Consider the following 24,327-nt stretch of genomic DNA (forward strand, 5'->3'; position numbering starts at 1 on the left):
CCGGTCCTCCCCACCTGCTGCTGCTGCTGCTCTGGCCTGCCCTCCCTGCAGCACAAGATGGCTCAGCTGCTCCAGGTCCCAAGCCCTCCTGTGTTTGTTCTGCGCCCCCCCCCCCCCACGCCCCCTTATCAGCCAGCAACAGCCGCTGGGCTTCCTGTCTGGAGTGTCCGTCCCTTCCCAGCCCTGATTTATACAGGAAGGCGGGCATAAAAAGCCGCCCTTCCAGCCACCTCCAAAGGGACCCGCTGTGCCCGCGCCTCATCGCCACTGGCCAGTGGGGCCGGCGAGGGAGGGAGAGAGCAGGCAGAGTCGCCCCGGCCGGGGCGGAGAGGCCCTTCAGCAGCATGCCCAGCCCAGCCCAGCCGCTGTGGGGGCCCCCGAGCTCCAGGAGAGGCGCAGCTCGGAGTGCTGGCGGGAGGCGGCGCGCAGCCCAGGCGGGCCCTCGGGGCAGAGAGGCGCTGCCAGCTGGCAGAGACCCCACCGCAGGTATGGCGCCCTAAGCGAGCAGGAGCTGCCTGGCGCCCGGCCGCCCCGGGGGCTCTTGCGCTGGGCAGGCGGCGGCGGCGGCGGCAGCGGAAGAGGACCCGGCCAGGGCTCTGGGGCTGCCTCGGAGGAAGGCCGCGCGCGCGCGTGGAGGAGGAGGAGGAGGAGGAGGATGCTGCCGCTGCCGCCGCCGCCTTGGGGAAGGCACCGACCGACAGACAGCGGGAGGAGGGCCAGCACAGAGGGCAGCCAACGCAATGCCGCCGGAGCACCACCACGCTCGCCTTGTGCCTCGCTCTGAAGCCCCTCACTGCTGGGTCTTCCTCCCGCAGCCATCCTATCAACACGATTTAGCATAGCTGTGCACCCTTCTCCACAAAAAGTTTGCAAAGGCAAGGAAGGAGAAGCCCTGCCCCGAGGGGGCTCCCTGCGGGGCTGAGCGAGGAGGAGGCCGGTGCTCTGCTCCTGCCAAGTAAAGAGAAGTGGGCCACCAGGTCCAAAAGGTGCCCCATGGCTCGTTCAGTGGGGCCCCCTCCTAGGGAAGCAGAGGGAATGGGAGAGTGTGGACCATGCGGCTAGAGGGTCGTTTCCCAAGGCTCTTTTGGAATTTGCAGCAGAGGGGAGCTGTGGAGGGGGTCTGTGTGTGTCTCTAGAGGCTGGCCCCAGTTTGGTCTGTGCCTCTTTGTGTGGGGGTTAGCGTTGTGATGGCCCACGAGCCGTGCCATTTCTCTGGCACTGTCCGCCACAGGGCCACTGTCTTCTGCCAGAGAGAAGTCCCGTTGCCCCCTGGCTGATGCGCGTGGTAGCCCTAAAGCAGGCGTCACAGCCCAGCCTGTTGAGTTGGGCAAGCAGGACATCTCTCTCGGTGTCTGATATGTCGGGCCAGGCACCGCCAAGCAGCCCTTCAGTGTCACCTTGAAATGGGGAGGGGCGACACCCGGCCAGGTGTTGACGCGCCCGAGGACTCGGTCTCCAGCGCATGGTGGCCCTGCGTCTCCGAGATCTGTGCCTCCGTGTCCTTGGGCTTTGGGAGCATGAGAGAGACCCTTCTCCGACACCCCCACGTCTATGTAACAGGTTTCAGGAGACTGCGAATGCCGCACTCGGTCCTGGCACGGAAGCCAAGCTTGCGATGCTGGACTTCTATGGACTAGGATAAGGCTGGTGTTGACATATGCAGGACTTTAACTTACTTCCGATGCCGTCCTTCTAGCCTTTTTTTGCTGGCAAACCAAACCTAGGCTAGTCCATGCATGCCATGGGCTCAAGGAATCATCAGAATCAGGGGTGGCCAGAAGAGAGCCAAAGAACCCGCACCCACTCAGAGACAGGGTCTTCCGGGTGTCTGTCCCTTAACAACTAGGCAGAAGGAGGGATTCTGCACATTTCGCTGGGAGCCCCATCAGACACCTGCCTAGAACATTAAGCAACTCTGGGCGCAGAGCGGTGGGATTTCTGTCTGGGGAAGAACCGGTTTGTGGGGCTGGGGGAGGCCTTTGTGCCTTTAGAGCTGGCTGGAGCTGGAAGAGCCGAGATGTTGGGAGTCAGGTACCTCTGGCCACGGGAGATAGGAAGGAAACTCCCCTCAGCCCTGGGACCAGGAGCAAAGGAGGCCACTGGAGGTGGGGGGTGGTGGTGGTGGTCCTACATCTCTGAGGGATGAGAGGAGGTTTCCAAAGGGGCCCCCTTGCCATGCTGGGGTGGGGAAAGGGGCTCTTGCGGACACTCCCTCTTGGGCACAGCCATAGGAGCCGTGTCCTTTGTGTGAGCATCGTAGGGCCCTCTGGCTGGCAGAGAGAGGAGGTCTGGCTCCGTGGCCCTGTCTGAGGTCAGGCTAGCTGGGACGCAGGGCCAAGCCATCTGCGGGGCATTTTGTGGCTCCCTTGCTGGGGAAACCCACACGGCCTCTTCTGCTGCTGGGTGGGGAAGGAGGCTGCCAAGGTCCCTGGGCCTGCCCTGGTCTGTGAGGGAGAGTCCGAGGAAGAGGAGGATTAACGCATCCAGCGGCTGGGAACTGCCTGTGTTGGCTTTTTGGGTGGGCTTTAGTTTTTGCATGCTGTTTTTGTGTTGGGGCTGCTAATTGTGTCATTGTCGGCTATTAATTAATTGCTGCAAGCCGCCCTGAAGCCATTTGATGGGACGCACTTGGGAGAAATGAATGCATATGAAAGAAATGAATATCTATCTACCATTCTCTCTCTCTCTCTCCCTACCTATCCATATAATTCTTAAAAGGATTGCTATACTGCTTTTCAACAAAAATCTTGCTTTCTCATACTTTGCAATATCACTCTTTTTTATTATTTATTATTATTATTATTATTATTATTATTACATTTATATCCCGCTCTTCCTCCAAGGAGCCGAGAGTGGTGTACTACATACTTAAGTTCCTCCTCACAACAACCCTGTGAAGTAGGTTAGGCTGAGAGAGAAGTGACTGGCCCAGAGTCACCCAGCTAGTTTCATGGCTGAATGGGGATTTGAACTCGGGTCTCCCTGGTCCTAGTCCAGCACTCTAACCACTATGCCACGCTGGCTCACTACTGGCTTAGATGCCCTTAAAATGGGATTAAACAAATTCACAGAGGAGAGGGTCTATCACTGACTATTAGTCATGATGGCTGTTGAACCTCCCAGGTTCAGGGCAGTCTACCTCTGAATGCCAGATACTGGGGGAGAGGGAATGAGCAGTGAATGGCTATTGCCCCAATAAGAAAGTTGGCAAGCTTAAGGTCACACGAAAAACCCATCTCGAGAATGGTCCCGTTTGAGATATTTATGAAATGACCTCTTATGTATTACAGCAGGAGTAGCTCTCAGCTGCTGTTGGAGGGCAGCAGCTCCCATAGTGGCAGAGGCTGATGGGAGCTGTAGTGCAACCACAGCTGGAGGGCTTCAGGTCGGTCACCTGACCCTTCCTTACAGGTCCCCAATAAGCCTGGTTTCTCTTGCTCCTGCAGTAAGAAATCACACTGCCGTCCAAAGAAGCCCCCTCCTGTCTGAGGGCAGATGACTGTGGAAGATGGATCTGGTGAGTTCTCCGGCTTGCGATTTGAGCCTGTGGCTGCCCTCTTTGGTCTGGCCGCAGCAGCGGCATATACGCCCCCGCCCCAAATAAGCTGACACCAAATCAAGAGGTAGGAGCCCCCCTTCTGCAGAGTGGCCCCCACGGCCACTCAGCCCTGGTTCTTGGCTAGCAGTTCCTCTCCATCCAAGGAGTCCACCTTTCCTGCCTGACGTAGGGCTACACTGCAGATGTCAATTCAGACGTCTCCATGTTTAGGCTTAGCTCTCACTAAAGGCAAAGTGTGCCGTCAAGTTGATTTCGACTCCTGGCGCCCATAGACTAGCCCTGTGGTTGTCTTTGGTAGAATACAGGAGGGGTTGGCCATTGCCATCTCCCATACAGTATGAGATGATGCCTTTCAGCATCTTCCTATATTGCTGCTGCCCAATAGAGGTGTTCCCCATAGTCTGGTGGGAAACAGACCAGCGGGGATTCGAACCGGCAACCTCTGGCTTGATGATCAAGTCATTTTCCCGCTGCGCCATGAGGTGGGCATTATTTGTGGTGGCCACAGCACACCCCCTGCAATCCCCCTACACACATGTTGGGCGTAGCTTGCCTTTGCTTAGGGAGGAGATGAAAGGTCGCTCCTGGCTGGCTCGTCCACACGTGCAAGGAGCGGTTGGAGGTTGCTCTGGCAGAGCCTCCAATGCACCTGCAACCAGCCCCAGCGGGTGGGTGTCCTCCTGTCGCGATCAACGGCGGGGCGGCCTTGGGTACCGATCCGGCCCAACAAGCGCGCCGTTTGGTCTCTCTCGCTCGCTCCTCGGCTAGTTGGGCACCCCAAGTGGCTGGTCCTCATGGATCCCGCTTGCCTGCTTGGAGCCGCGGGCGGGCGGTGGGAACCCAGGCAGCGGGGAGCCGAGCACGCGCGCTTCCTGGGGCGGGGAGGGGAGCGGGGGGGGCGCGCTTTCTTCTCCCGGCCGGGGCAGCAGCGGCGCCGCCTTCCTCCTCCTCCTCCTCGCGCAAAGGCGCCTCCGCCGGACCCTCTCGCTGAGCTGCCGCGCGGAGGGGAGGCGAAGGGGAGCAGCAGCCCTGGATGTGATTCAGCTCCGGGAGGGGGAGGCAGGAGAGAGCGCCGCCGGCGGGGAGCAATCCGGAGGGCAGCGGCGGCGGCGGGGAGGGGTGGCCGCCGGCTCGCTGGGAGTCCGCTCCGCTGCAACAGGGCAGCAGACTAGGTGAGGACCAGCTCAGCTGCCCGGCGGGGGCGCGCGGCGGGGCGGACCAGGGAGGAGGCGGGGGGCAGCGGCCACGCTCCCCAGCTGCGCGGCGCAAGCTGCCTGGCCCGGGGGAGCGCCAAGGGCGCGTCTGGCTTCGCGCGCGCGCGCTCGGCTGCCGGCTGCCCGTGCAGAGCCAGAGGAGCCCCCCCCCCGGTTATTATTAGCGTGGCTTCTTGCTGTTGTTGTTATTAGAGTGATTAGAGCCGCGTGCACCGGAGGAGAAGGGGGCGCCAATGCGCGCGGGCCGGGGGGACCTCCGCGCCCAAGCCGCCGCCCTCCTTTTCTCGGGGCTGTAGCTCTCCGATCAGGGGACCAGGCGGGGCGGCCCAGCGGGAGGAGGGCGGCGGAGGCGGCGGAGGCAGCAAACCCGGGCCGTCTCCGCGCCTCGGCTGCAGTCCGTGGGAGCGGCACCCCTCCAGCGGCCTGCTGACCGCGCCAGAGCTTCCTTTTGCAGAAGACCCCTTGCAAAAAAAAGTCAAAAAGTGTAAAGTTTCCCAGCAGCGGGCTTGTAGATCTCGAGAGCAGATCCCCACCTAGTGGCGCCAGAGGAAACCAGGCCCCGAGGTCGAAAGAGTTCTGCAGATGCAAGCCGCCGCTGCTTGCCTTGGGGGCTTCCCAAACGCGGGCGGGCCCCCACCGATGCTGATGTTGCACTACCACTCCCATCATCCCCTGCCTTGTGACAGAGGGTGATGGGAGTTGTAGTCCAACACCAACACCTGGGGGCCCAAGCATGGGACGCCCTGGGTTGGCGAGTTGTCACCGCGGCCCATGTTTGCAGGGCATACTTTGTGATCAAACATGGTCACAACAGTCCTGTGAGGTAGTACATTGTTCGATCTCATTTTTTACACACACACACACACACACACACACACACACACACACACTGTTATGTCCAAACACACACACACCCCTACCTCCTTTTTAGGTCCCATTCTACAGAAGGGAAATAGGCTCAGAGCTAGTGACTTCCCAAGGCTGAGCATGAGGGGCTGATTTGTTTATTTTTCAAGAGGTTTTGGTTCTGTAGTGTGTTTTTGATTGATTGATTAAGTGCCGTCAAGTCAGTGTCGACTCTTTGCGAGCACACAGAGAGATTCTCTCCAGGCTGATCTGTCTTCATCTTGGCCTTGAAGGTCTCTCAGTGGTGCATTCATGGCTGTCGTGATCAAGTCCATCCACCTGGCTGCTGGTCGTCCTTCTCTTTCCTTCCACTTTCCACAGCATGATGGACTTCTCCAGGGAGCTGCGTCTTTGCAGAACGTGTCCCAAGTCTGATAGTTTGAGCCTGGTCATTTGTGCCTCGAGTGACAATTCAGGACTGATTGTTCTAGGATCCATTGGTTTGTTCTCCTGGCTGTCCATGGTCTCCTCAAAAGTCTTCTCCAGCACCCAAGTTCAAAAGCATCAATACTTTTTCTGTCTGGCTTCTTCAAAGTCCAGCTTTCGCATCCATAGAGTGTCCCGGGAAAAGCCACGGTCTGAACGATTCTAACCTTCGTAGGTGTAGACACGTCACGGCATCTCAGTATCCTTTTCCCTGGAGTGTAGGGGATGAAAAAGGCATGTAGAGGTGGCCTGTTTGGATAGCTTTGGCTTACTGAATACATCATCTCGTCCTTCCTTCTGTATCTCAAACACTGTCCACTCCCCACCTGTACAGAGCTCTTGCTGATCGGCAAATTTAGTCTGGAGTGTTTCATTTGATTAAAGGCCAAGGAGGATCAGTCTTCTGCCAACTCCTTGGTTATTCGTCTTTAGATACTTATTATTCCTGGTGGGCAATTCTGTTAATGGCTGTTCTTTATGTTACATAAACGGAACCTCCATTTTCAGGGTCTGTATGCCTCAAAATCCCAGGTGCCATATACCAAGTCAGTCCCTTGATCCATCTAGCTCAGGATTGCCTTCCCAGACTGGCAGCGGCTTCTCCAAAGTCTCTCTCAGCCCTGTCTTGGAGATGCTGCCAGGGAGGGAACGTGGAGCTTTCTGCATGCAAGCAGGCACAGGTGCTCTTCCCAGAGCAGCCCCTTTATCCCCTCAGGGGAATGTCTTAGCGTGCTCATACGTGTAGCCTCCCATTCAAATGCAAACCAGGGCAGACCCTGCTTAGCCAGGGGGACAATGCCTGTTTGCTGCCACCAGACCAGCTCTTCTTGGACTTCCCCTGAGGACAGCCATCGCCCTCTCAGAGGCTGCTTCTAAGGTCCATCGCTGCCACAGAAATGCGAGGGAATTCATAGGCGTTCCGCTGGTGCCCTCGTCTGCTCTCTGCTGTCAGGATGTTGCCTGCTCAGCATCCAAAGTCAGCAGCACCAGCCCTCCTGCGTGTGGTGCGGGAATGTTTCTTATTAGACGGCCACATTCTCATTTAGTCAGCGGTGCTGATTGCAAGGAATGTCGGAGAGGGGATTGGATCCAGGTTGGATCCAGCCGCCGGAATGTTATCTGCCGAGGAACATAATTCCGTCTCCAGACTTCCGATGTGCTGAGATGTTTGGAACCCCGGAGCGCCTCGCCTCTGCATTCGACCACAGGGCGCTTCCCTGGGGGTCGCAATGGTCCCCCCCACAGCAGCAGCAGGTCTGAGGAGACGGGCTCCTTTCAGGAGGGGCTTCGCGACTCACTGGCTGCCTGGCTCACCCCACCGCTGGCTAGCAGAGTCTGGGGCTGGGCCAGGTGTGGGGCCAGTGCCAGCAGCGGCCTCGGGCTGTCCGGGGGGGCGGGCAGTGTCAGCCTTGGGAGTCCTTCCGCAGTGGGTCGGAGGGGCTGGCCCTGCAACCCTTGTCTTGAAGGGTGTCGTGGTCCTGCTGCTGAATGTGTGGGTCTGGCATTCAGGACTTTGGGCCAGATGAGGGGCAATTAGTGACTAACAATCAGGGGTTGTTTACTTGGATGGCTTCATTCAGGGGTTCAAAACCCTTCGTGCCCGGATACAAATGTGACAAATATTTATATTCCTCTTTTCAACCAAAGTTCCCAAAGCGGTTTACCTAGATAGAAATCAAGAAAGACAATGGCTCCCTGTCCCCAAAGGGCTCACAATCTAAAAAGGATGATGTTGGACTACAGCTCCCATAATCCCCTGCCACAAGGGCTGGTAGGGGATGGGGGGAATTGTAATCCCACAATGTCTGGGCATCAGAACAGAGTTGAATTGATGGTCAGTGACTATTTTCTGGTCTTGTGGTAAGTAAAAGGTAAAGTGTGCCGTCGAGTCAGTATTGACTCCTGGTGACCACAGAGCCCTGGGGTTGTCTTTGGTAGAATACAGGAGAGGTTGACCATTGCCTCCTCCCGCACAGTATGAAATGATACCTTTCAGCATCTTCCTATATCACTGCTGCCTGATAGAGGTGTTTCCCATACCAGCGGGGATTTTAACCGGCAACCTCTGGCTTGCTAGTCAAGTCATTTCCCTGCTGTGCCATTAGGTGGCTGGTAGTGAGCATGAAATGTCCCCTTTGCTAAGCAGGGTTTGCCTTGGCTTGCATTTGGATGGGAGGCTACATGTGAGTGCTGTCTTCTGTTAGATATCTCCTCACGAGATGGGCCATACCCCGCTTTGCCTGCAGAAGGTCCCAGGTTCCATCCCTGGCAGCATCTCCAGGTAGGGCTGGGAGAGACCCCTGAGCCTGAAACCCTGGAGAAGCCGCTGCCAGTCAGTGTAGACAGTACTGAACTAGATGGACCAAGGGTCTGACTCAGTAGAAGGCTGCTTCCTATGTTCCTATGATGGCTGCACACCCTTTTGGAAAAGTGAGCCATGTTGCCACTTCCTTTTGCTGGCTCTGCTCCTCTGCCTTTGAGAGCAGCCTGACTCCCAGCAACTTGCCTTGAAGAGAAAACGACAGGTGGAGTTGAAAAGGCACAGAAGAAGGTCAGCAGGCTACCAAGTGAATCCCGGCGGCTTCTCTTGACTTGACTTTTCACCATTATGGGCTGACTGCTGCCGTTTTTCCGCGAGAAACCTCGATGTCTTTCCTCCAAGCGTGTTTTCCTCTGTTTGTCTCTGCCGGTGGAGGAGACCACCTCCCGTGTCAGATGAGATGGGATCCAGGCCACAGATGCTTCTGCCACAGTAAATCTGTACCACAAAACTCTTGTGAGGGTGTGCATGTTGGCTGCAACAGACCCACACAGCTACCCTCCGGCATCTGTCCCCAGGGACAGGTACCAGCCAACCAGACCTGTGCCTGTCCCTGGTCAACTGCACCAGCAGAGCCCTGCAACCAGTCGGAATCAGTGGGGGGAAGTGAGCATCGCAGCTACAGTAGGTAAACATGAGATAGGAAAGAGCTTCCAGCCCTCTGGGCTCCTTGCGGCATTAAAAACATGTGTTGCGTTTAGACACTGGTTACCGGGTTTTTCCACGATCAGATCTTTATCCAAACGGAACAACGGATGTGTTTGGAGCGTACTGGAGAAGTCTGCTGCTGGGAGTGAAATAATTCCATGTTTCATCTAATTTTTAAAAATGTGCCAGGAGCACCCACGGTGATCCAAGGCTCTGCTAGTTTTGCAAACTAATAACGTGTTGTCCGTTTACCATCTTTTCATATCAGTTCAGTATTTTGCAGAGTAGTCCTCGTACGTTTCTTCAGATGCCTCCTCAACCTTCCTCCTGCTTTCGTGTTCGCAATATCCATTGCGTGGCTGGGCTGTTCCCTGTTTTGCAGAAGCGATTCGTCCTGGACTGGATGGATCCTCAAGTCATTGACTTGTGGGGAACGGTTTCCCCATGGCTCCTTGCAAAGCACATGGATGGCTCTCAGCAGCAGGAGTTACACCTCACATGCTCTAACTCAGATGCTCTTCTCAAGTTGGTGGAGGAAAGCAAGGCTACAGAGAGACCATCATGTACTCGGAGAGTAGAAGACAGAGTGAAAGAGAAATTGCTGGTGCCCATGGGGTGTGAGCGAGCAGGGCCTTCGCGTTGCAGCCCCTGTGTTTTGGAGCACCCTAGCCCTATGTTGGAGTTGCCACTGGCTTGGTTGGTGGCAACTTGAAACCGGGCCTTTTCTAGGGTTGCCCAAAGACTTTGGTACAACACTTCCTAAGGAAAGTAGAGCCTCCCCTTTGGATGTTTTAAAGAAGGGTCTGAAGACATATCTGCTTAGTCAGACTTTTAGTTGATCGTTTTCAAGTTTAAAGTTTTTCCTCTGTATTTTTAAATTGTGTTCGTGTTTTAATTGTCTTTTTAGACTGTGAGCCATCCAGGGATTTGCGTATGGGGCGATAGAAATGTGTTAAATAAATCCAATAACCCACAAGAGACGTGCTTGATCCCTTTCCTAATGTTCCTGATTTAAGTCTCCCCCCCCCCCGCTCCAACCAGCTTTTGATAGCAAAGTGACTATCGCTTCTGGTTTGCTGCGTCTGCTTTGTTGTTTATGTTTATACATTGGGTTGATGGTTTGTTGAAAATGGAAAAAAAATATTTTTCAGTATTGAAAAATACAGACAAAAATATTATTTGAAAGTAAAGAAATCTCACTTTTGCTGCTGGTAAACAAAGTTCTGCAAAGTTTCTGTTCTGCCAATCTGTCAGACCTGTGTGACCAAAAGTGATCGGTGCAACAAGCGAAATGTGTGTGTCACCCTGTTGGAAGCAGAGCCTCTCTTCTTAAAGCTGTTCTCTGCCTTCAGCTTATGTAAAGTTAAACACATCATTTTATTGTTATTTATTCCACTCAAAGAATGTAGATTTCCTTCTTGGCAGCATCTGGGGTTTCAAAAACGTCGCCCAAGCTCCAGACGCCAGTTTGTTGTCATGGGGGGAATGGAGTCCGTGCAGACGGTGTTGCCAGTTTTAGTTACGGGATTGGGGCGCTGACGTCACCCTCGAAGAGGCTGGGGGCTTGCAGCTCAGTGGAGTGTTGACCCTGAAGGCTGGACGTTGGTTCCCTTCTTGGGTGCGGAAAATCTCCTCCAGCCCCTTGAAGGGAAAGAGCTCTGAGAAGTCCCCACTTGAGTGTGTTCTTGCCAAAAAGTCAACACTTAGCCACCTGGGAACGAAGAGGCCTGGATTGTGCTTGGAGAGGGCAGCGGCTGGAAACGGAGGCCCACAATGCCAGGCTGAAGCACAGCTGTGGACCTCCGAGGGGGAAGTTGCGTGGAGGTTGCCCCCCCTTCCTGGTCTCTAGAGGCCTAAGAAGCCAGTCAGAAGCGGCACCCTTTGCAGTGAGAGGGAGATGGCCCTCTTGTTCCTGTTCAGGAAGACTCTCCGGTGTTTTCTTTTTGCAAGTGCTGCCAGAATCCTGCCCCCTGCTTGAGTGTTGCTGGCCCACACTGGGGGGGGGGGAGTGTCGTGCCCTGGTCTTTCTCTTGTGCCTCTTAAAAGCAGGCCGGTGCAGTTTGCGTCCTGCCAAACCAAATGCAGACCACCAGCCAGGAATGGCAGCCCTCCAGGGCATCAGACAGCTGCCTCGTTTTGCTGCCAGCCTGGGACTGCAAACCCAGGAGGGAAAGTGGGATGTGTCAAGCACGCTGCCACTGAGGGGCTCCGTTTCTTTTTGTGCTGCCAGTTTGAAAAGTGCGGAAGGGTGCAGAGCTAGCCCAGGCACCAAATTTTGTTTGGCCCCAAAATATGGTAGATAAATAGTCAGCTTGGCCAGCTTTGTAACTCACCAGGCTTCGCTCCCCTGAAACCAGTTCAGGTTTCCTCCTGGCCCCTTTGCGGGTGGCAGGGGGTGGGGGGCGTGTTGGGACCACAAGTCAGTAACCTCAGACCTTGGCAGTTGCTGCTGGCTGGTTCTTCTCCGTCAGTGGCTGACAAGTAGCCAGAGTTCCTGGGGGGGGGGGCAGCATTCCATCTGGCAGGGGCTGGGCCAATATTTTGCTCTGCAAACTACTTTGCAAACGTTTGTTGTCGTTGAAAAGCTGCACATAGACGGTCTAAATAAGAACGTTCAGGGGGGCAGCCATCCTGGTGGCATCTGGCTAGCTTTGGCAAGCATGGGGTCTCCCCCCCTATAGACTTGGGGGGCGGGTCTGGGGGACTCTCTGTTTAAAAACTGCCCCCCGCCCCAGCCTGGCATTGCACCTCCAACTACATTTTCAAGCTAGCTGTGGCCTTTTCTGTGTGCGTCTGTTTCCTTTGATAGACGTCTGCTTGGGCTGTCACGCGTGTTCGACACGCCAGCCAAAAAGAAAACGTCTGGTTCCTGACGTACCCCGGCCCAACGCTTGGAGTTTGCTCCATATTGTGAGCTGAGGAGAACAATAGATTGCAGATGTTTGGAATGGTCATTGTTTTCATAGCAACTTGGTGGGGGCTTTTTTGGAGTGTAATTAGCATAGGGGCCCCCTCCCCCTTATTTGACTGGTCAGTTGAGCCAACTACAGTTTGACCGTGCCACTTTAGACCAATTCTGCTCGGGTGTGTGCTGCATACAGTATATTCCAAAGAATCCCGCCTCCCCGAATCGCTCTCTGTTTATCTTTCTCTTCCTCTTTCCTTCGGACCTGTTGGTTCTAAGGCTGAGGCTGATGCCAGGGTGCCTCTTATAATTCTGTGTGAGTCATTTTTCAGGGGTTCGAAGTGGCCCTCTGTGGCTTCGGAGTGACTCGCTGCTACATCAGGGTTGAGAGACGTTAGATGGAGCGACAGTTCCTCTTGCTGGCCTTTGGGTGGAGTCACAAGAAGCAGATTCTGGCTAGACACTGAGAGGGGTTTACTAACTTCGGGAGCTGTTGGGACAGTGGAACAGCCTGCCTCATGCAGTGCGGTGGGTGGGGCCCTCTCCTTTGCTGGAGGTTTTCTAACAGAGGCTGGACTATCAGGGAAGCTGTAGCAGGTTTCTGTACTAAGCGGAAGGGGTGGACTAGATGACCTCTGAGGTCCCTCCCGACTCTAGCATTGTATCATTTCAGTAGGACCTGCACAGGAGGCACCTCTCAGTGGTCTGGGCTGGTTGTCCCCGCGCGATTCCAACGGCTTGTCCTTTCTGCTTCCAGTTCGGCTGCTCGCTGAAGAGACCTCGCCTGTAGCAGCGCCTGCTACAACGCCTCTGTGCTTTCTTCTTCATGCAACGCTGGAGCGGGAGGAAGGCCCAGCAGAGGACAGGAAATGAGGAGGGTCCGCTGCTCCCTCCCAGGATTCCTCCTCCTCCTCCTCACAGTGACCACTGCTGAGCGCATCTTCCAGCCAGGGTAAGCTCTTGGCTCTTGCCTGCTGCGTCTGAGCCCAGCTGCTTTGCAGTGCCCCCACCTGCCTCCCCCTGAGACATCCCTCGTGTGATAGCAGCTGCTAAGGAGCCCGGAAAGGGCCACTCTGTCCTCAACTACCCATCCTGCGCATTTCAGTCCAGCGGGTAGTTCCCCTGGCTGTGCCAACACTGTCACACCAGGGGCGGGGCACCCAGCCAGGACCGCTTCCCCCCTGGAGAGCACAGCAGGCCCATTCACATGTTATGTTCAACACTCGTCCAGTGAGTGCACAGCATACACAAATCTGTACACAGTTCCGGTCATTCCCACGTTGTGCTGAACACAGGTACCGCAATCCACTTCCTCTCTGACTCATGCATTGTTGGCATGGCCTGCTTCCAGGTTCACTTCTGAAATGAACCCAGGTACAGTCATTCACACAAACAAATAAGAAATCTGTACACTTGAACAGCATCATGTCTGAATTGGGCTAGTGATGCAGGAGCTGCAGAGTGAGGATAGCTTCCTGCTGGGCTGTGGGGCCCAGCCAGGGAGAACCCCAAAGGCAATCTGCAGGCCTGCCAGATACTGACAGTCCAGGTTTAAGTCCCCCCCCCCAACCCCGGAATCCCTCCTCTTTGACCCCTGGTGAAATTAAGTGCCAGGTAACCAGCGCCACCTAATGGCCCAGCGGGGAAGTAACTTGCCTAGGGAGCAAGAGATGGCTGGTTCGAATCCCTGCTGGTGTGTTTCCCAGACTATGGGAAACGTCGATATTATCGGGCAGCAGCAATCTAGGAAGGTGCTGAAAGGCATCATCATCTCATACTGCACAGGAGGAGGCAACGGCAAACCCCTCCTGGATTCCACCAAAGACAGCCACAGGGCTCTGTGGGGGCCCCGAGTCGACCCCAACTCGACTGGTGCCTCAACTTTACTTTTAACCCGGGTGGAGTGTCGATCACGACGTTGGCAAAACATTTTTAGAAGCAAGCAGCATGAAGTTGCTGTGATTATAAAAACCAACCTGCCAAAAACATTGTATTGGACGTAGCTAATCTGTCTATAACTTGTGCACCAACACTAATTTTTTTTTAAAAAAGGAATCAGTTCGACTGAAGACCCAATCTTGCATTCCGACAATTATGGGTTGTTTCCCTCGGCTGACCTCAGCCTCGCTTTCTGTCTCGCCTGGTGCTTTCGAGTCCTTGGGCTGCCGGTTTGATTCCTGCTGGGGGTGCTGAGAGAGGCGAGATCTCCGGGGAAGACCAGAAGGGTCCCTGCCGGAGCCCCTTCTTGGCACGCAGAAGGCCCCAGGCCCAGCCCCTGGCCGCCTCCCCAGGTCAAGGCCCCCTGCCTCCGTCTAAAGCGGCTTGGTGTCTAACCTGGGACCCCCCCCGGCCTCCGCCTCCCTTGCTGCCGCCACCTGCCCCAGCTGCTTGCTTGCGTTCCAAGTCGCAACGGTTCTCGTTCAGGCCCCGGGTGTGCTCCGTGGAGGTGCAGAGCCGTGCCGTGTCCTCCCTCGTGTCCCACGCCCAGCCGGTCTACCAGCCCTACCTCACTGTGTGCCAGGGGTACCGACTCTGCAGCACGTACAGGTAAGGAGCAGTACCCTGCCCAGAGAAGAAGGTGGGGCACACAGCCCAGGAGCCTCACTCCGATGGGAAAGAGGCTCCCACCCTGACGTCCGTCAGCAGCTGCTGTGTGGGGAATAGTGACTTCTGTCGGGCCTGGGGGTAGGAACCTAGGAAGCTGCCATCTACTGAGTCTGGCCCTTGGTCCATCTAGCTCAGAATTGTCTTCACAGACTGGCAGCGGCTTCTCCAGGGCTGCAGGCAGGAGTCTCTCTCAGTCCTCTCTCTTGGAGATGCTGCCAGGGAGGGAACTTGGGACCTTCTTCTGCTCTTCCCAGAGCGGCTCCATCCCCTGAGGGGAAGATCTTCCAGTGCTCACACTTCTAGTCTCCCTTTCATAGGCAACCAGGGTGGACCCTGCTCAGCTAAGGGGACAAGTCATGCTTGCACGTGGGGTCGTGGCCATGTTTGCTTTGCTGAAGAGTCTTGTGGGCTCTGCCTCCTCGTGACATTTCTGCCCTGGAACAGTTGGGCCATTTGCTTTTCAGCACTGCAGGCTGTGACGGCCCAACTCTTTCTCCTGCCGTTTCATTTGCAGAACTACCTACAGGATCGCCCAGCGCCCGGTGTATCGGACGGTTTCGCAGCCAGCGTACACATGCTGCCCTGGATGGAGACGGGCAAGCAGGCGCCCTGGCCTTGGGTGCAATATAGGTAAAACACCCCCCCTTCTCAGGTACCAACCAAGGTCCCTTTGGGCTGCATAGAACTCTTCTCGTGACCAGTCTTGTTATCCCATCAGTCATTTAGGTTAAAAAAAAAAAAAAAAGACATACCAAGCAAGCCTAAATGCCTTGGGTGCAATATGGGCGAAACCTGTAAGGTTGTAACCCAGCCGTTGCCACTTCAGCCGACATGCCTCTGAGCATGGGCCAAGTACGTTTTAGGGACAGAGGAAGCTGCCTTTTACTGAGCCTTGGTCCATCTAGCTCAGGATTGTCTACACAGATTGGCAGCAGCTTCTCCAAGGTTGCAGGCAGGAATCTCTCTCAGCCCTATCTTGGAGATGCTGCCAGGGAGGGATCTTGGACCCCCAGGTCCTCTTCCCGGAGTGGCCCCATTCCCTAAGGGGAATCTCTTCTAGTGCTCACGCACGCAGTCTCCCATTCAAATGTAAACCAGGGCAGACCCTGCTTAGCAAGGGGACAACTCATGCTTGCTCCCACAAGACCAGCTCTCCTCCTCCTCCTCCTCCTGCTTTTCCTTGAGCAGGAGGAGATTGGGCTTAAAAGGGGGACCCAGAGCAAAATGAAAAGGGCACCTTTTTCTTTCTGGCTCTGAACAGTTTGACAGAAAAATCACCGTCAGGACTGACCACCCTTGTGGACGTGATGATGAGTCACCCCTGTAAAAAGGAAAACGGGTCTTCCATATCTTCTCAAGAAGCCGGGAAATGAAATGGCAACACTCCCCCCACCCCAGCTCCAGGGCTCCCTGTTCCTGCAACTGGTTAGGACGGGGGGGGGGGTGCAACATGGGTCCTCCAGCTGCCGTCACTCCCCACCACCGTGGCCAGTAGTCAGGCATGATGGGAGTTGTAGTTCAATGACAGCTGGCAGGCCGAAGTGGAGCTAACTTGGCAGAGAGGCCCCTTTTAATGTGGAGATCCTCTTTATTGAGCGGGGGGGGGGGAGTAACTGGCCCTATCGGCCCCCAGCACAGGACCTCCAGTGAATGGTTTCGGGAAGGTGCAGCTCTCTCTGCGGGCCCCTTTGGCTCAGTGGGGCGTGGGCCTGAGCGTGCATGCGCTGAGACTCCCTTGACACTTGGCCGGCGTAACTGTGTGTCTTTGCCTTGCAGCCGTTTGCCAGCCACCTTGCCAGCACGGTGGGAAGTGTGCGTCCCCAAATAAATGCAGCTGCCCTCTGGGATGGACAGGACGGTGCTGTCAGACAGGTACAGTTGACCCCCAGCAGGGCTCCCAGCATTGGGGCTGCAGCTCAAAGCATGTCCTGGGAACGCCTGGCGCATGAGTGGTAACGGGACTAGAGGGTCCCAGGTGCTCTAGGGCAGAGCCGTACTGCACATTTAAATCAGTTTCATACCAGTTTGACTGTCCTTGTTCCAGCCCCCCCCCCCGAATCCTGGGCGATTTAGTGAGGCAAGGGTGCTGAGAACGCCGAGTAGCCCGTGATAAAGCCTGTGCATCTTCAGTGCGCCAAGAGCAGAGGATCTTGCGCAAGGCCCAGTGCTGGGGGTGGGGTGGGGGGGCTGCAGCAGCAGCACTTGTTTCCATTCAAGTGGGGCGCATCCCCCCTGGGGCAGACGCAAGGCCTCGCCTCCTCCTGTGCTTTCAGATGTGGACGAATGTGCTGGCGGGAGACGCCACGGCTGCAGCCACTTCTGCCTCAACCTGGCGGGGAGTTACCGCTGTGCCTGCCCGCCAGGGTCCCAGCTCCATGCGGACGGGAAGACCTGCCAGGCCCCGGACCCCGCCACGGAAGCCCCCCTCCCCACCAGCCCAGGTACGATTCCGTTCAAGCAGGTTAGCTGGGGGGTGGTGTGTGTGTGTGCATGAAGTTGTTGCAGGCATTTCATGCAACACCCGGAGGAGTGAAGAACCCCAGCGTTCGGACTGGGCCCCCCCCCCCCGCCCCGAGTCCCTTTCCTTTCCATTTAATAGGTTATGGCAGCAACGGAATGGCTGTGTCAGAGCATGTCCCTGTCTTCTGCCCCACCACCTGGCCCCGGCGTGGGACAGCTGTGGCCCGAGGGGGTGGGGTCAGCCTCTCTCTTTCCATTCTGAAAATCATGGCTGTGGGAGGGAGGAGGCAGCCCAGCGACAGGGGCATTGCTAAAGACCCATTGCTGGGTGGAGGGGATTTGTATCCCAAGACGATCTCCCTGGGTGGGGGCTTGAGGGTGCCTTTTGGTTTAGCACCCTCCTGTCTGGGGCTGGGGTGAGATGCCTTCCTCCCCCACCCCACCCCACCCCACCCCACCCCACCCCCAGCAAACTGGCTTGTGACCCTGAGGCTCTCCCTCCCCACGGCCTTCTCCTCTGTGGCACGGGGCCTGGCGCACTGAGTTGAGCACAACCACCAAGCACCGCCTGAGTAGCAGCCCCAGCATTGATGCACTTCGACTCCTTTCGTCCCCTGTGCTGCTTTTGTGTGTTGCGTCTCTTGGGTGCATCCAGAGCGGCGTGTTCTGCACAGAAGACGGGACCAGAGCAAACCCCGCGGGGGCAGGTGTTATTCTGGCTCTGCTGGTCCCAGGGAGCTCTGCACCGGAAACGGGTCTCCTTCTGGCTTCTAAGACGTCAGCAGGCAGGGCCCGCGCGCATGTTTCCGAGCAGATCTCTTCCGCCACAAGGACTAGAAACTTGCCTCCTAACGTTTAAAAAGGGCAGTTTTCAGGACGCTGGCTTGAGGCACACACTTTGCTCCGAGCACACCTGGATGCAGCCTGGCAGAGAACCCTCAGTCTCAGACTTTTGCCAGAAACAGCAGCAAACTGCCCAGCCTGACTCGGCTCCAGTGCCCATTCCAGGCTGTGAGAAGCGCGTCTGGGGCCAGTGGCTTTCTTGGGCCAGGGAGAGGGCCGGCCGGCGGGCAGGCTGGCTGGCTTCCACCCGATCCCTCTTGATCACCCCCGGCAAAGGAGGATCACCCGGCGACGCTGCCTACGGCTCATTATTACTTTTGGTACGCGCTGTGCCACTTCAAACTCGTACCGTGAGTAATAATGCGCGGCGGGTCGGCACCCCCAGCAGACGGAAGCGACGGAGCCAGGAGGCCCCCTGCAGAGTCCTGCGGGGTGGACAGGAGGATGCTGAAGCGCACCGGCCTCTTCCGGAAGGAGCAACGGTGGTGGAGGCGGCACTGCTGGAGACGAGGGAGCCTTCCTAGTCCGGTCCTTGCCCCAGCCCTTCTCTGCGCAGCAGGGGAGCGGGGAGGCCCGGACCTTCTTCCCACTGCGGCGGTGGCGGCTTTCTGGGGTAGGGTGGCATGGCTCAGAAATGGCGTCTTGCAGCCCGGGACACTTTGAGTTCAGGAAAGGGCTTTGCAGCAGGGGCGCCGTGCTGAGGGGGCACCTGGCGTCGCCCACACACATGGCGTAGGACTACAACCCCCATCACTCCCCGCCAGAGGGGGGCAGCACAGAGTCCCTCCCGTGGCTGGAGCCGCCTGCCTTCCCTCTCTTCAGATTGTGAGCCCGTTGTGGGGCAAGGAGCCTTTCTGGCACAACCACCCTGCCATGCAAGGGGCTGCTTTGGGAACTTTTGGAGTGGAAAAGATCTCCTCCGCCGCCGCCCTCCGTGAAAGTCACAGCCTCACTGGTGCTTTTCTGTTTGCAGCCGGAGTCGCCCACCCAGCGGCATCGGAGGAGGTGAAGGAGCTGAGAAGCAGGGTGGTCGCGCTGGAAGAAGTGAGTGGCAGCCCCCTTCTCCTTCTGCAGCATGCAGGGATTTGGCGGAGGGGGTATTGCCCCATGGGGAGGCTGGGTGGCTGGCCTAGGGCAGACCCACAGAAGCACTTCTTCCCACCAGGTGGCAGCAAGGACCAACTTAGAGGCCTAAAAAGGCCAATGGGAGAATTCACAGAGCCATGACTGACAGAGCCGGGGCAGTTGGCCTTTGGAGGACCAGCCACAGAAGACCATCGCCAACAGTGTCCCCTCGAACAGGGATCCCCAGCTGTTGTGGACTACAACTCCCAGAATCCCCAGCTGCAATGGCTTCTCCTTGGAGATTCTGGGGGTTGTTCGAGGGGACACTGATCGCCATGCCCTGCTCGTGCGTTTCCTGGTGGTGCCTGGCTGGCCCCTGTCGGGTGGGATTCAATTCAGCAGGACAAAGCAGTTGCTCCTTGCAGGATTAGCTCAGGATTAGCTGCCCTTAGCTAAGCAAGGTCCACCCTGGTTGCATATGAATGAGAGACTAGAGGTGTGAGCCACTGTAAGATTATATTTCCCTCGGGGGTTGAGGCCACTCTGGGAAAAGCAGAAGGTCCCAAGTTCCCTCCCTGGCAGCATCTCCAAGGAGGTAGGGCTGGGAGAGACTTTTGCCTGCGACTTTGGAGAAGCCGCTGCCTGTCTGTGAAGACAATCCTGAGCGAGATAGACCAAGGGTCTGACTCAGTCTACGGCAGCTTCCTATGGGCCACTGTGGCTTCCTCCCAGATGAGCCGCAGGGCGACCTGCATGAGCATGCCAGGCGCCTGGCCAGTTATTCAGAGCATAGCCCATCCCTACGTAACCTTCAGCCTCCCTTTCCTCTCTCAACAGAAACTCCAGCTGGCTTTGGCACCATTCCTGCAACTGGAAGCCCCTGGCCTGGAGGGCATCCCCACCGACCCCATCAGCCTGCTCGCTCACTCCTTGCAGCAACTGGACAGGATCGACTCCCTCAGTGAGCAGATCTCTTTTCTGGAAGAGCGGCTGGAGACCTGTGAGTGGCGAGAAGCCTGCTAGCTTCTCTTTGGCACTTCTTTTCAACATAGGAACATAGGAAGCGGCCATAGACTGAGTCAGACCCTTGATCCATCTAGCTCAGTATTGTCTACCCAGACTAGCAGCGGCTTCTCCAAGACTGCAGGCAGGAGTCTCTCAGCCCTATCTGGAGATGCTGCCAGGGAGGGAACCCGGAAGCTTCTGCAGGCGAGCATGCTTTTGAGTGCACAGCACGTTCCTCCCACACAGTAAATGTGGGAAATAACTATCCTATGACATCACTTAAAATCCATGCTCACTATCTATAAAAGAAACATAAAGGTAGAGACCAGCAACAGCCACTGGAGGAATGCTGAGCTGGGGTCGGATAGGGGCAGTTGCTCTCCCCCTGCTAAAGGGAATCACCACTTTTTAAAAAGGTGCCTCTTTGCTCAGTTAGCAGGGGTAACCCTCACCAAAAATGTCTCCCAGAACTTGTGAACGATGTGTAAAACCTTGGGCAGATTTCCTTATTTTTGAGGCTTCTCCAGTTTGTTACAGAGTGGTCGAGGTAGGGGTCTAGCGGCCTGTACCCATGACGTCTTTCATCTCTTGCATCTGTGCAGGTTCTTGTAAGAATGAACTCTGAGGGTGGATGAAGAAGCAAGGTGCCAGAACCTCCTCTTCCTCACTCCGACACTTATAACGCAGCTCTCTGTTGACTAGTAGCCGATGCCTGTCCCGGTAACAGGAAACCAGATAAAGCAAAGTGGTCAGCTGTGGAATTCCACTCTGAAGATGATCTTCCAAGAGCCGCAAAAGGGGCAAGAACAAGTCTTGTCTGGAAGCTACTGTTGACATCCAAAACCTCTCACCAATATAAAATAATACGTGTACAAATCCACACCTCACTGTGGTACGAGGTTGAGAAAGCAAGCACTAACATGTCCACTTTCCCCCAAGCAGTTCTGTTTTTCCAAGTCGGTGCTGGGTGGGTGGGGGGCAAGGGGTCACCTTCCCCACGAAGACCAAAGATGTAGCCACATGACACTTAGAAAATTACTGCATTGTCTTGGCTTCCCCAGAAAATCTTGGGAGCTGGAGGGCTGAGACGGTGGGGAGTGGTACCCCCAGCACAGCAGCTGGGATTTGAAGGGATGCAGGGAGCCAACGTTCCAACTGTGTCAATTCCCCATTAAAGTGTCCATATGCCAGTTGTACTCTTGCCAACTGCTTTCTGCTGTGAAAGGAAGTCTCTAGTCCCTTACCCGCAATCGCTGTCCTCTCAGCTACAGAGCAACCATTCCCCAAGTTCAACGGTGGAACTGCCTGCCTCATGAAGCAGTAGTCTCTCTTCCTCTAGAGGCCATCAAAGAGGCTGGACAGTCATGCTGTAACAGACTCCTTTAGCAAGCAGGCGCTTGGACTAGGAGACCCCCAGGCAACCTTTCAGCTCTGATTCAGGTTTTCTGAATTGGAAGGAAGCAGATTCAGGCTAGACAGTAGGAAGAACTCCCTGAATGTAAGCGATGTTCAATATTGAACCCATCTGCCTTGCATGGTGGCTCTCCTTCGCTGGAGGTTTTCAAACAGGCTTTGGCAGACCGTCAGGGTCCACTCCAACTCCAGCGTTCTGTGCTTAATTTCTGACGCACCCAGGGAGTGTGTGCGTTACCCAGGACCCCCCTAACACTCACCCAGGGGTCCTCCAAGTTGGGTCTCCAGCAGTTGCTGGACTACAAATCTGAGGAGCCTGGAGCTAACCTCTCTATGGCTGCACAAGCTTCTTAGTGCAAAGACGAAGACAGGAGCGAGATGCTGGCCATTTCCGGGGTCGACCGTCTTCCCAAAGCGGGGTGCCCAACAGCCTCTCCCCGAGTCCCATTTAGTTTCCCCCACTGTGTCCCCTCCCTCCAAGGAAGCTTGCGGTGTGTAGAGAGAGGAACCCAAGAGACACGGTGCCACCGGGCAATTGCTCTTTTTGGAAATACAACAAAATCACACTTCTGAAAAACAGAGGCTGAAGGACCCTTCTTGCGAATGGGAGGTTACGGCTCCCCTTGCCAGGAGAGGGGGCATTTTCCCAGCACCTGACGGCTGCAAGCGGGCAGTGGGGCAGGGGAGAGTGGAATGGCCGGTGGGCCCTTTTTCCTCTCTGGAGGAAGCGGCAGGGATGCTTGAGGGGCCAGGCCCACCTGACACATTTATCTGGAGATATGCACAGACCTCTAAAAGAGCCTCCATGGTCACTAGCAGTTCAACTCCAAATAGTGCAGGGGGGTGTTGTTGGTTGCTCTATTTATTAGTTCTAAGTTGAAGGTGATCAACTAAAGAGAGGAGAGCTGGCCTTGTGGTAGCCAGCATGACTTGTCCCCTTAGCTAAGCAGGGTCTACTCTGGATGCAAATGAATGGGAGACCAAGGATCTGACTAAGTATATGGCAGCTTCCTCTGTGGGGTGAGGAGGAACATAGGAAGCTGCCTTCTACTGAGTCAGACCTTGGCCCATCTAGTTCAGGACTGTCTACACTGACTGGCAGCAGCTCCAGCCTTTCCCAGCCCTACCTGGAGATGCTGCCAGGGATTGAATTGGGGACCTTCTGCATGCCAAGCAGATGCTCTGCCACTGAGCTATGCCCCCCTCCCCTAAAGATGAATCTCTTACAGTGTTTACATGTAACCACCTGTCCAAATACAAACCAGACTTTGTTTAGCAAATTCGTGCTTGCTGCTACAGGCAACAACAGATTGAGATGGGGAGCAGAAAGAGGATGCTGGAGAACCACAGATGTTTTGACTTTAAGGTAGCATTTCTGTTCAAATATCAAGCTACATAGCTGGCCAGTGCCTGCTGCATTCTCCTGCTATTGTGATTGTTGTACTGGAGGACTTTGCACAAGTCCCTATTGGCTAGCAATTGTAATGTTACTAACCACCCAGGGACTTTTTTGTATAAGGCGATATAGATAAGTGTACCAAATAAAATAAATAAATGCAAGCTTTAAAAACAAAAACAAAAACACCATTGCCTTTTGATGCCAAATGCTGCCCTCCAGTGCCCTCAGAGTCCGAGGGAGGGAGGGGGCACATCCAATACAAGTGGTGATCTTAAGGAAACACAAGCGCTTTTGACCTCTCCCACACGAAAGCAATACTCATACCATACACACGCCCAAGAATCCTTCTCTTTAAATTCTCTTTATAAAGCTCAGTTCTATTTCATCACACACACTTGTGTCAAAGCATCAAACTCCAGTAGGTGGGAACCAGTTTACATTCAGAGGCACTTGAGGTTTTTCTGCTTCTGTGCAAACACCCCAGCCACCCACCCACCAGAAGTCCCACCCCCTTGGCCCTCCTGCACGGAGGCCATGCTTGCTAGGGAAGGTCCAGCCCCACCCGCTGGCTTGTGCAAAACAAGGTCCTCCCAGGCATGCTGCCTGCAGGAGCGCGCGCCGGATTTGGGTGCTCACAAGTGCCAGGTAGTCCTCTCCGGTGGCTGCCACCAATGGCCCTGCAGGAGGGGCGTTGTTCTTCCTGGGTGGCTTGGCAGAAGCAAGCAGAGGGGAGCACACAAGACCCACCCCAGCCTGCCCTATTTGGAGGGCAGCAGAGGCCTGGTGGGGCTGCTCCCTTGTCCCTCCAGAGATGGCCAGGATGAACAGCCCAAGAAAAACAGCCGAGGCCCCAGAGGCGTGGCGGGTGGAGGGGGAGCAGCAGTTCTGGCTGCTCAGCCTCCAGACCGACGGCCACGCCACTCTCCTTGCTCACTGCTCCATGCTGAACCTGGAGCTCCGTCTCCAGCTAGATCCGACCTTGGAGCAGTGAACCCCAAACAGGGAGCCTGGCCTCTTGCCGGGAGATTTCTCTCTCGGAAAGCTCCAACCCTTCAAGTCAGCTTCAAAGGCGAAGTTCATTAAAGCAACCCGTGACTGATTTGGGGAGAGCGAACTCCTCTGAGGAGTGGAACATCGCACGGCAGGAACAACTACCGGCCGGGAAGTCAGAACTTCTGCTCTGATGTACGGTTACACAAACAAGCACCAGGGGGACCAGGAAAGGGGGGGGGGCACTTTTGAGGAAGGACTGTCTGAGAGTACGTTGCACCCAGAGGAAAGCCCCACCGTGCTTCTGGGGAAAGTGGGGCGTGTGAAAGAGGTCAACCTCCAAGTGTATTAAAGGGAGAGGTAAAAGTGGTTTGCTTCCTGTGATACACCCTGCCCCAATACACACACACACACCCCTTACTTTTGGACAGTTGTTACTCCAGTGGCCAAAACCAGGTTTTTGTCTGGCTCCCAAGACCTATTTGACTAGAAGCAATAACGGGATGGATACGCATCACAAGCAGTGACACACACACACACACCCCGCTGCAGCCATTTCAGGTCTTT

At 55.8% G+C, this 24,327-nt stretch overlaps 1 protein-coding gene across 4 annotated transcripts; it reads left to right on the forward strand.

Annotated features, from left to right (window-relative positions):
- Nucleotides 1-228: 228 nt before the first annotated feature.
- On the forward strand, nt 229-22,953 carry EGFL7 (EGF like domain multiple 7). 4 transcript variants are annotated; one of them, XM_053282056.1, is made up of 10 exons: nt 229-486; nt 3,447-3,517; nt 12,736-12,930; nt 14,403-14,525; nt 15,100-15,215; nt 16,362-16,457; nt 16,859-17,026; nt 18,862-18,932; nt 19,791-19,953; nt 20,561-22,953. In XM_053282056.1, exons 3-10 carry the CDS (start codon nt 12,848-12,850, stop codon nt 20,581-20,583), a joined length of 843 nt encoding a protein of 280 aa, XP_053138031.1. In that variant the 5' UTR covers nt 229-486; nt 3,447-3,517; nt 12,736-12,847; the 3' UTR covers nt 20,584-22,953. The 4 variants fall into 4 exon arrangements, with proteins under 4 accessions (XP_053138031.1, XP_053138034.1, XP_053138032.1 ...); XM_053282059.1 differs by lacking the exon at nt 14,403-14,525; XM_053282057.1 differs by lacking the exon at nt 3,447-3,517.
- Nucleotides 22,954-24,327: the final 1,374 nt, after the last annotated feature.

This window comes from Hemicordylus capensis, chromosome 17 (genome assembly GCF_027244095.1).
Source record: "Hemicordylus capensis ecotype Gifberg chromosome 17, rHemCap1.1.pri, whole genome shotgun sequence".
Classification (NCBI taxonomy): Eukaryota; Metazoa; Chordata; class Lepidosauria; order Squamata; family Cordylidae; genus Hemicordylus; species Hemicordylus capensis.

What these genes read in the sequence shown, in the direction of transcription:
- EGFL7 (XM_053282056.1), top strand. Translation starts at nt 12,848, where the DNA reads ATGAGGAGGGTCCGCTGCTCCCTCCCAGGATTCCTCCTCCTCCTCCTC. An exon ending in TGGCCTTGGGTGCAATATAG is followed by an intron (nt 15,216 to 16,361) that starts GTAAAACACCCC and finishes TTTGCCTTGCAG; the next exon opens with CCGTTTGCCAGCCACCTTGC. An exon ending in GGAAGAGCGGCTGGAGACCT is followed by an intron (nt 19,954 to 20,560) that starts GTGAGTGGCGAG and finishes GCATCTGTGCAG; the next exon opens with GTTCTTGTAAGAATGAACTC.